General features: G+C 35.1%; 1 protein-coding gene across 2 annotated transcripts in view; it reads left to right on the top strand.

Moving 5' to 3' along the window:
- Positions 1-10,891, top strand: part of LOC136834558 (uncharacterized) — a 99,764-nt gene extending 88,873 nt beyond the window's left edge. The window contains exons 9-16 of one of the 2 annotated variants that reach the window (XM_067097139.1): positions 239-346; positions 1,059-1,184; positions 2,551-2,752; positions 3,663-3,959; positions 4,834-4,917; positions 5,299-5,521; positions 5,809-6,056; positions 8,542-10,891. In XM_067097139.1, the coding sequence (XP_066953240.1) occupies positions 239-346; positions 1,059-1,184; positions 2,551-2,752; positions 3,663-3,959; positions 4,834-4,917; positions 5,299-5,521; positions 5,809-6,056; positions 8,542-8,667 (1,414 nt within the window). In that variant the 3' untranslated portion in view covers positions 8,668-10,891. The remainder of the gene's footprint in view (positions 1-238; positions 347-1,058; positions 1,185-2,550; positions 2,753-3,662; positions 3,960-4,833; positions 4,918-5,298; positions 5,522-5,808; positions 6,057-8,541) is intronic. The other variant, XM_067097146.1, reaches the window with a different exon arrangement.
- Positions 10,892-12,289: the final 1,398 nt, after the last annotated feature.

The raw sequence follows: 12,289 nt of genomic DNA on the forward strand, positions 1-12,289 counted from the left end.
TATTGATGATGACGTTGGAGGAAAGCGTACCACATTTCTAAATTCTGTCTATGAGTACATGGTAAGGATTCCTTTTAAAGCATTAGATACCACTGTAATTCCCACTGCTATTATTATTATTATTATTATTATTATTATTATTATTATTATTATTATTATTATTATTATTATCATACTGTATAGATTTTTAAAGATGAATTTACATAGTAGAAAATTACAAGGTTTCCTCTTTTTTTAGATATTCTGACGACCCAGAACAGGTGGGAAGGAAATGCGAGTCTTGTTCTGCGGATTATTGCAACAAAAGGGGCGACTGTCGCATTGAGGCTGGTCAGAAAGTGTGCGAGTAAGTATCTCTGGCTAAGTTGATGTTTCTTTAATCGCTGAGAGAATCTAATTCAACTAGTATTATTTCTCTAGTTCTCATGTTAGTGAAGCAATTTGAATATATAGAATGTCATAAAGGATCAATACTGAATCTAAATTTTTTCGGTAACTTACTAGAATTTCGATAGAATGAATATAGAAATTAATTATTGAATTCATTTTGTAGTTTGTAAAACAGATACTTGCAAGATTGCATTAGGATATGAGAAAATTATTAGTGGATACACCGAAGTTACTTGCATATACAGGTATTTACGTACACCTGTATTTCCATCAAAGGCTTCTCACGAGTTTTTGATAAGGAAACATTCCATTGGTATATAAATTTGATGTGCTGATTCATCAGACATTTTATCAGTGAGCAATACTGTTTTTACCCACCGTCCACTCTTGCAATTTATTTTGAATTTGTACGTTCATACGATTACTTTTTCATTTATAGGTAGTTGTACCCACAGTAACGGCAAAGCACTTTCTTATAAATAATATCGCCTAGCAACATGTGCATGAGTTGCAGAAGAATATTCCTCCTTATCTGCATGCAGTTTTTTTTTTTTTTTTTGCAAACATATTCCCCTTTACAAACAGAAGCGTCGACTAAGCGCAGGGTATTTCTTCCTCATCAGTAAACACAGGGGGCAAAGTGAATAAAACTATATTGTTTTCAACAGGTGCATTGGGTCCTACTATGGAACCAGATGCGAAATCGACGGCGAGGTACTGGGTGTAGCTGTGGGAGCATCTGTAGCAGCTGTGGTTATCATCATCCTAACGCTCATCTTCCTGTGCATGTGGAGGTAAGGGAGATGATTTTGGATGCGGAATTTATATACAAGACACGTTTGGTAACTATTAAGTATATTCTAATCTTATTTCTTTCCCTGCAAAGGTATGTGTTTGCTTGGTATAGGAGGAAAACAGTACTGTATTCAAATCTGAGGTCGGGTCCCCTTGTTGATCATAATTTCTGAATTATATACTGTGAGCAGGGGAGACCTGAAGTTTGTCTTTGTTGTCATATTGAATGCAAATCCATTTCGTATGGGGTCAATTAAGAAAGTTTGCTTATGGGTACGCTTTAATTTCCATAAAGATGCGGCTTGTAATTTAGATTTTCTGTGCACAGAATAAAAAAATATTCGTATTAAATAAAGATAGTTCATATATGTATAGTATATACTGTTATATATATATGTATAGTATATACTGTATATATATATAATGTGTATACAGTATAAAAAATAATAGAGTATAGCTGATATTTAAAATATGTATCAAACTTTCAGTATCTTTAAGAAGTAAAATGGGTACTTCATTAGGATACAACAGTCACCAATCACCTTATTTTTTTTTTTTAACAAACTTCCATTCATAGTGTTCTGTCAGTGAGCAGTGACACGGTGCGTGCATGCAAAATGTATTTACTTTGCTTCTGGTCTCCTTTCAGCAGTGTAATTGGGACTCTCATGCTAATAAATACATACATAAAAGTTTCGTATTCTATATTGTTCAGAATAAAAAAAAAAAGTGGGTATATTAAACGTCGCAGGGATGAGTTGGTGCATTCAAATGTGAGAAAATATCTCGAAAACGGAGAACGGATTTTGTTGAAACTCCGTCCAAACATTCGTCTGATGAAACTAACGCAGACACCATCTCACATTCATAAATTATGAGGATTTTTGGGACATTAAAGGCATCATAAAATAGTACGTTCGGCGGTTAACAATTTGACATTGTTATTGCATATTATCTATTACGCTAAAGCAATTTTCCTTGTATTTTATAATTTACTTACATTTTATCTATATATTTAGCAATTTGCTAATTTATTTTTTTCTTATGACTAATCTCTTTTGTCTGTATTTACTTTTGACTTTTGTTACTGCTTTCAAATGACCGTCATATTCTTTGGAAGCATGAATTTCAAGTCAGTGTTCCCCTCTGGGCTTGTTTCATATGAATAGGGTTCATTTTCTAAATAATGTAACAATAATGATAAAATAACTGCTGTGCTGAGTATAACTTTGAAGGGAAATAGATCATGGTCATAGTCTGGGTCACAGTTTTGATGGCAGTAAGCCAGATTTTAGCAAATGTAATGAGAGTTAATAGATTTTAGAGAATGAGACACCAAACTTCGGTTTTTACTTTATGCAACAGTCGAAGATGGAAGGCTCAAGATCGAAAGACAGAGGTGTTAGCTCGAGGGGCAGCTGCTGCAGGGGCGACCTTGGGAGGCTATTCTGTCAACATTCAACACAAGGGTGGCACTCTACCGCCGAATCAATACGGAGTTTCTTTAGAGGACCGTATGCGATGGGCACAAATTGCAGAGAGCATCGGCAGTCAAAACATATACACGGTAAGCTTTTGATTCATTGCAAGTAATTGTAGTTTAGATTATGGGAATGTAACCTTTTCACAGTAAATTTTTGGTTTTCGATTATGGTCTGTGTATGAAGTAGATTTCACGACTAGGAATTTGGAACTATGTTGAGTAAGAAGTAGTTAACAGCCTTTTTGGTGCACAACAAAAATAAAGATGGACACAAGAAAGTTTTAATTAAAACTTGCTACATTTTTGCAAGTAGTAAATTGTGAATGTCCAAATTGGATTCCTGTGCAAGTGTCAGTTGCGCATAATTGTGCCTGATTGTGCACGAAAAAGTACTTTTGACTGGCAACAAGATTTCATTATCTGGAATTGTTATCATGCATTCAAAGTATTGTATAAATAAAAAGTTTTAGACGTCGTTACTTTTTCTTGAAATTCAATAAGAGAGTGTAATCTTATTTTGTCTGTGGTCTTAAAGAATTTCGTGAATCTTAGATTTTATTTGATAAGTAAAAGGAGTATACAGAAAACACAATTATTCCGTCAAATGACTAAATTTTCAATAAGAACAAGTAATTTTTAACAAATAATGGTAAAGTAACACCTCTTCAGCAAATGTAAGCAGAAAAATAATTTGATTGGTTACTTAGAACCATGATGAATGATTTATCAACATTCGTTTGATCAGTCTACCCTATGCCCGTAGATACTTGCCATGGAGAAGAGACCAGTGTTATGGTTTCAGGAATTATAATTTCATGGTAGATCACTATAAATAGTGAAGCTTTTGTCTCTGGCATCGAATAACATGTACTTTTTAATTTTAGCAGAGTCTGCAATTGCAATTTCATTGATATTGGAGGTATTATTTTCATTCAGAGTATCTCTCGCCTTAATATAATTTCTTTTGTATTTTCCGCTGACTCTGATCCGACAGCAACAAGGACAAGACATGGGAGCCAGTGCTGTGTACTCTGCTAACAGTAACGAGTACTTGACCTCAGCGGCTGCCTCCTCCAACCCTTACTCGGTCTATAACCGAGTGACCCGAGTCCTCTCTAATTCTACCCTCGGGAGGCGGGGAGGCAGGGGCATCTTGAACAGACTTCGGGGCATCTTTGGACGAAAGACGCAGGGCAAATCAAAGAACAGAATTCCCTCGTACATGATGACCTCACACCCGACCTTAAACTTCCAACAGCTCATGGCTCTTCATGCTCATCTCTCGGCATCTGTTAGTTGGCACTTCTTTTCCCTCAGTCACCTTGAGTTTTTGGCATAGCAGGATAAGCTCACCTTGCATGGCTACTGTGATATGCTTTCACTTGCTGTTTCATCCTCTTTTTTGTTCTTCATTTTTCTTTTTTTCTTATAGAACTGCATAGAAAGCAACAATGACTAAGCAACTGAAAATTAGACGATAGGCTTGCTAGCACCTGACAGTAGACATACTTGGCACCGACTCACTACTACACTTGCAAAGTTAACACTAGATTAACCTAGATATGCTATTATAGTGTGGAATTTCTGTGTGTGGTTCAGTCATATTTATAATGAAATCCCTAATGTGTCACATGTGCATTCCCGTAATAAATTATAGACCTGCAATAGTCATCTGATATTGCTATCTTTTTTTGCACAATCATGTCCACTGTTTTAGACAAAATACAGCATGCATGACTGTTTATTTAACTTACAGAAAACATTAGTGATGTGCTTTTACAGACAGTGGTGAATACACACCAGAAAGAAATGCTGGGCCATTTTATATAATATAGAAATTGATGTATTACCTTCGTGTAATTAGTGTGTGCATCCCTTTCAAACAATTACATGAAATCTCAGAGTGAATGCCTTTTGTGATACTTCTTTGCAACACTGTGAATATTAAAATGTAGTATTTCAATCAATTTGTTGTTGTAATTGCTAATTTTTAAACTGTATTTCCATTTTAGATTTGAGGAAAATAAGTTGATGTTGTTAAAGAATAGAAATATATGAAAGACTGCATCTAGAAACTGTAAGGAAGAGAAACTTTTGTAAAAGTTATCCTCACCTTACAAGTCAAGCGAAAGTTATTTACTAAGATGTTCTTTATTTTGTACTAGCAACCTGGGACATTAGGTGGGCCTACTGCCCCTCCTTCAGTTGCTGCAGCAACCCCCACACCGTTGTATAAAGGCCAGAGACAGGTAAGAAAAACACAAGTGTTGAACACACAATGCTGACGGATATAAAGTAAATAAACGTGCAGATAAGCATTTTAGGTTCAGTCAGGATTGTGGTTGGGTGGTTACTGATTGATTTAAGAGACCGAGGGCTTTATGTATATGTTTCATTTTGTTGAAAGTAAATTCTGTATCTAAGGTACTTCTGCCTTTTTAAAACAATTTTTTTCTGTAAACACCTTCAGATATGTTTTAGGAAATAAGTAACTGTTATAAGGTCATTTTTGTCACAACCTTCAGTGCATATTGGGTGTAGAGTATCTGTTAATCTATTGATTAGGATTTTCCTTTAATCATGATCAGTGCTTAAAAGTTTTAAGAATTCTCATTTCTCAAAAATCAAAGATGGCGGGATCATCATCTGGCTATGCTTCGCTTGGAACCTTAGGTTCTACAGCCACAGGTCAGTTTAGCCACGAACAGTTTGGTTTGCAGCACCTGAATCCAGTGAACCATTTAGCTACTCTCCAGCACCAGCAACAGCAGCAACTTTATCAGAAGCAACATCAGGCATTTGGAGCTCAGTCAACGTATGGCCAATTTGGTCCTGCATCTTTTACAGCCATGTGTGAGTGCCATTACCTGTTGAACTCTACTTTGTTTTTCCTAAATCAAACCGTTGGACTTATTTCTTTGTGAAGTTGTGTTACAGAATTCATTCATATCTGGAACTCTTTAGTTAACTTTATAGTGTGATATCACTTGGAGAAAAGTTGAACTTCAGTTAATTGCAAAAGGAAAAGGAGGCCTTCATGAAAAAATTATACACAAAATAAATAAATAATAGGTGATAAAATTGTTACTCTGCTTCTTGTGTAGCTCTTCTAACTTTGAAAAGACTTCTCTCAATTTCAGCTCAAAGTGGAATAGGCACAGGAGGCGTGTCAAGAGCTCCTACCCTTGGAGCTAGAACTCCCGTCCCATTACATGACAGCATGGGAATTGCCGCCACCATTGGTCCCATGGGGGGAGCCAGTGTCGTCGCCAAAGGCGTTGGTTCGTCTGTCGTTGGAGGTAATTCCATGGGCATGATAGAGAGTTCAGAAGAGGAGATGGATCGCCCTTACCAACTACCACGACCCAAATCAAGAGGGTCTTTGGCGGTGGGTACCTTAGCGGGCCAACATTCACGTATTGCAAGAAGTTATAACTCTTTGTTGTTCTAGGGTGCCAACTCTAGTTAGTCGATGGGACACAAAGGTGCTCAATTTCTTTGAGGTAGAAATCACTGAAGTAGGCTATATGGCGGTTTGACGGAAGTTGCCGTATATTTCGAATGGTGCTGTTCATGAAAGAAGGAAATCTTTCTATGCAGCTTAAAGTACAATGCAATATGAAGGCATACAATTTCTATACTTCTGATGGAGTTAGTCAGGTAATGGTTTGATCTAGGAGAACAGTGTTAAAAGCAATAGTGTCCCAATTTCAATACATTGTTAGTTGTTGATACCATGCTCTCCAGGACAGCTGATTTGTTAGTACCATTATTAAAGATATACGTCGTAGATTTCTTTTTATTTTAAAAATAGTGTTGCAATCAGATCGATGAAGTGACAGACGTCACAGGGAGTTGTAGAGTGGCTGGAGTTCAGTGTTTTATCAAAAACTAGGTCAGTCCAGTTTTTAGTGCATTTAGATAGGAAATGATAATGCAGTATTTTACTCTTGAGTGAAGTAGTTACGGAAGGGAAATTATAATTCCATGATGAGGATTGAAAATTTTTCAGATTTTCAGAAACATTATCCCCCAAATACTGGTTGTTGAAGATGTGTTGATGGGTAACAGATTTTTATTCCTTTACCCCTGTTGTGGTCCACCACCCAGTTTACCAGTTGCTTCATGGTCTGTCCTGTGAAAATGGAAGGTCCTTTTTAACAGTTCGTTCTTCTTTCGCTATACAATTGATCCCTTGTGTTCACTTTCCTTTATCATTTCAATTATCATCTTTCCTTAAGAAGGAAAATTTCGTGCTGGAATCGGCATTTGTACACTCGAATCTCACCTTATTGTTAATTCTAAGTATAACCCTCTTGAGCCTCTGTTCATTCGAGATCTTCATATTATCTATCAGGAAATTTTGGATGACTATCCCTTTTTTTTACTGAGCTCCTTCGCTAGTGCCTATGGATGTATATTTCACGACAGCTTATTTAGATAAGTAAAAGGAATACTGATCATTTGTGTAGTAAATATCACTTTATTATCTGAGTAACTAGAGTCAGTACAGTATTATGACTTTTTGAAGTAAATCCAATAAAAACAAAAATGTTAATATTAAAAGAAGAAAAGTAAAGAATTGCTTTATAATTCTTTTTTTATACTAAAATTTTTTATTTATATGTTCAGTAACATTTAAATTTCTTCAAATTCATTGTTACGCCTGATAAATTAACATTGAAAGCATAATGAATACTACTGTAATATGGTTCCGTTCTCTTACTTGTCTCATTTTTATTAAAAACTTATTAAATGATTTTCACATGACCTCTTCCCATCAGAGAGCACAGCTGTCATTTAGATTTAATTAATTTACATTCTCCAGTCTGTACCTGCACAATTTCACCTGTATTAAAAGACATTGTGTACATACGTGTTGGTGTAAATAATGTCTCTTGGGGATTCTCTTGATGGTTTGGCTGTATTGTACGTATTAACTACCTCAGGTGATTAGAGAGATAAAACCAGTGCGATTTTTTTTTTTGCATCAAAATGTCAGTGTTCTATATTTCAGCTAATTGTAGTTGTACATAAATGGGCTCTTTTTATCGATGTTTAAATTAGTTCAAGTTGACTGTGGTTCTTTATTATATCAATATTAAATGGCACTTTTTTACTATAAAGATTCTATGAACATCAATTCAAAAACCCGTTTCACATGAAGGCCAACGTCTGCAAGGAAACTTTCAATTTTCAAAATTACTTGAAAGGATATATTTCTTGTTTTTTTAATCCCTCTTTACTCATTCTTCAAGATTTATTACAATCTGCAATTTGCTCTGATCAGTAGACACGTTTTCTCTGCTCTTTTGAAGTATTAATGCTGAGTGATAATTGCATTTTTGAAGAAGCAGTTTTTTCCATAGGTTCTTAAAAGAAAAGTTTCTGGGAATATGTAAATTATTTAGAAGAGATGCAGTACACCTTTTCATTTTCTTTCATTGATCTTAACTTCCAGAAGCCCTAGATCCATATGGGCTCCAATATTCTTTATACAATTTTATGTGTATCGAAATGTATATATGTCACTTTTATAACATTTATGTGGTGATATGTTTATATGGACAACCAAAGTTTCATGACGAGAAGTTTGCTGTAATCAGCCATCTTTCTACAAGATCATCTTGAGTGAATATTACTGTTAATGACTAGTGATGAAATGGTCATCATAGCATCATGGCATTTAACTAACTACACAGTCTATATGAAACAGCAACAAACTCGAAACTCGAAGAATGGCTGTCATTCTACAGCAGACTAACCGTCAAGAAACACTTTTAATTGATTTTGATTTTTTCTCTTTTTTTTCTGATAATTGTTCTGGCTCACGACTAATGCAGCTTTTCTCTTCTCTTCCCTCTTCCCAACAGGAAGGCAGCGACATTTATTATGAACCGGATGACCTGACCACGACCTGTGGACCCCCTGACCGACCCCCTCCCCCAATTCCCAAAAATAGTCACCCCCAGACATATAACTTTTCATTTTTACATTGACTGAAAATATGGGAAATAAGAAAGTGGTTTCCCCTAACACCGAGACTCAGAAATAACACAAAATCTATTTTGTGGACTTATGGAAACGTATTAATGGATGATCCTTCTGTTTGGTGTATTTTACTTCTCTGTTATTTGTAATATTTACGGAGCTTGAGAGGACTGATTCAAGTCTTCTCTGTTACTTTTATTACTCTTATTTAAAAACGATTTAATGAAATAATTTCTCGTCAGCTGGACTGACTTAAACAACTGTTGACAGTTTATTTTCGTGAATGGTTTTTGCACATATTCTTTTGTTATATTTATGCTCAGCCTCTTTCTAACTTCACTTATCATCTTAAACTTGACGAACGTGTTGATCGAATCTCAATAGCAGGTTTCCATAGGTCTACTGAATCAGACTTCTGCCAAAACGTAGCGTAGATCTAGACTGCTAATACTGATACAGACTGACAAATAATGTCCTTTTAGCAACTAAATCATCAAGGAGAATTGTCAATACTAACAAATAGCTGAGGACCCGAACGGTTTGTTATTTGCAAGTTGTTCCATTTTTTACTTGGCATGTAATTAAAACTCCTACATTTATCATTTCATATCATTAGTCACCATAAATCTTTTGCAATGTTCAAACATGTCATAAGACAAATATCATAGTTTATTTTCTTATGTACTGCTTTGCATAGCCCTTATGCTTCGCTTTGTTTATTTATTAAATACATGACCACACATTTCACGTTTTTCTTCTGTTTATCATAAAAGAATGCTCACTAATTCAATAATTGTGATTTGTCTTTTATGATGGCTTTATACACACATATACACGTTCAACATACGCACAAACACTTTAAATTAGTTATGAGTGCATGTATATATTTCATTACAGTTTTGTCAGTGTAGTAGTAGATTTTTAATTGTACTTGTCATATACTGTGAAAAATTTCCCAACTGAAATTATTGCCTGTATAAATTATGTACAGAGGCTATCAGAAATGTTGGTTCTTTTAATATGAAAGACCTCTGTAGCAATCAGTTGTTTTCAGTCTCATAAATATACTAATACATATATACTGTATATACTGTATATATATATATATATATATATATATATATATATATATATATATATATACACATATACATACATACACACACACATACATACACACACAATATATTCACACAACCATGAATCATTTACTGGTTTCATAACCATTATGCCATTCATTATTAATAGTTTCCCCTGTGTTCCTCCTCATAGATTTCAGTATATTGTACATATTATCATCATATACTATAATATGCTTTGTAGTACAACAACTTGTAAAAAACTATTCCCAGTTTAAATAGCTTTTCAACATATTTTATTCCTTACCAGCAGAGCTGTACAGAGTTCCTATATACTCGTTCAGTACTTACCATGTAACTCTGGAACAACACATCTGAGTAAGTTTTGTTTTCATCTGTATTTTGGAGAAAGAAATTAAACAGAGTTGTTTTTGTTTCATATTTGTAAATCAATTGTATTTATATCTTTCCTACTCTGTATTCATTATCATGTCACCGACTCCATATAAAATGCTTCCTGAAGTAACCTGTGAGTCAGCATCTGACGCTGTTTGTAAGTCTGAAATTTGGAAATACGGTAATCCCATATTCATGATCAGTCTTGTTACCTGTCTAGACTCCTCTTTCAAAGAAGTAGAAGAGAGAATGCGGTGCCTTAGAAAGCAACAGAACAATGAAGTTTTCATTTGTTGAACGGTGAATTTTGGTAACCAATGACACTTCTGTTGTTGGATGTGAAAGAACGCCATCACAGGATGACCCTCCCCGACATCGACAACTGGAAAACAGCAAAATTCAAACTAGAAGTTGGGGTTGAGTACATCACTTAAGTAGTAAGGACGTTTTGAAGAACCGGAAATGGCATTGAGATAGTACTTTTATGCGAGTGTTGTGACGTGTGAATAATGTTGGAACATTTGCCACTAACAAATAATCTTTGGCAACAGTGGTAGAGACATCTCTTTGGAGGGTTGTGTACCATAATGTATATAAGTAGTGATCCTTTTTGTTTATAGAGATTAGATCAAAACACACACACATCTGTGCAATTGAGCAGTTTTCTACTCTTAATGTTTTTTTATTAGAGATTCGTTCACATGAATTATAATATATTTATTACTGTGATGTAATACATAGAAAATGAAGTTATGTTAACTAATATTTGTTTCATTGTCCTCTCAACTTACGATAAGGATGCAACTTGTTTTATCGTAAAGTTAGTATTGTATAATATGTTAGTAAGATTTATTAAATAGATTGGTAGGCTATATAAAGGTAAAATATAATAAAGAAGACAGAAGAAAAATTTGGGTGTTCTGGTCTTTGCAATATGCGCGTAGTCCACATTTTATTGTTGCGTGCGTGGAATCTCCAGAGTGCCCTGAGAATATGGACAACAGACTGAGGGTACGAAGTTGTTCCTACGAAAATGTTTAACAGAAAGATACTACCTCTGTCTGTCTGAATGGTTCTACGCAACCCAAATTTCATCATGAAAGCTGATGACGTGGCACATCCTGGCCTCTCATGGCTCACTATAGTAGCATATCACTTCCGGGTATTAAGTGGTTGAGAACATATGTGTGCTCTTTTTATTTGGTAGAGGTTCCATTTTATCTTGAATAAGCGTTTATAGATGGAGACTACTTGTGTGAGAAAAAAATAACTTTTAAAAGACTGGAAATTCTTATTCACCTGAAACATTACGAAGAGGAATACTCCAGTGAAGTGTGTTAGGGCCATTCTGTATTTACATGATTGGTAAGTTATTTGTACTGTATTGAAGAGACAAGAGGTAAAGTTCAAGCTCTCTCCAGAGGACACTTTAATTTTGTTTGTCCATTAACAACAACGAAGATTCAATTATCTGAGTTACACTGGCTACCTGGTGGTGTTTAGTGTCTGTTTTGACTCGTCCAGCAGTCACACCATATCTTCGAAGCATGTTAGAAACCCAGAGCGCATAAACACAACCAGTAGACTGGCTCATCGCAAGACTAGCTACAGATGGTTTCAAGTTATCTAAGCCAAGATGCAGTTGAATTTTGATTTTAAGCCAAAAGGCTGTATGATAAGCCCCTGCTGGATATCGGGGCGACTGAAGATATTAATTTCAAGAAGAAACTAAAGACATTGTATTGATAAATTATTATGATGGTAAGCTTTACGCTATATGTCTCTTGGAATGTGTGCATGAAGAACAAGAGCAGCTACCCTGCAAGGTGCTTTCGGAGATGTGGGAGTGGATTACTAACAGGTAATCCTATTGTCTATTCGTTGAACTAATTAGTCTTTCCAAATAGTGAAATCTAGAAAACTGATGTTTCATAAAATGAAATATAATTCATGTTTAGCTATTAAATGTTTAGTACAAAGTCGTCTTTCCTTTCTCTCTCCCTCTCTCTCTCTCTCTCTCTCTCACACACACACACACACACACACACACACACACACACACACACACACACACACACTTTCTCTTCAGGTTATTCATTGTTTTAGATAACGCTTCATGTAAATATCAAAATGTTTTTGTGTTTTATTTGCACTA

The sequence above is a fragment of the Macrobrachium rosenbergii genome, chromosome 4 (genome assembly GCF_040412425.1).
Source record: "Macrobrachium rosenbergii isolate ZJJX-2024 chromosome 4, ASM4041242v1, whole genome shotgun sequence".
Lineage (NCBI taxonomy): Eukaryota > Metazoa > Arthropoda > Malacostraca > Decapoda > Palaemonidae > Macrobrachium > Macrobrachium rosenbergii.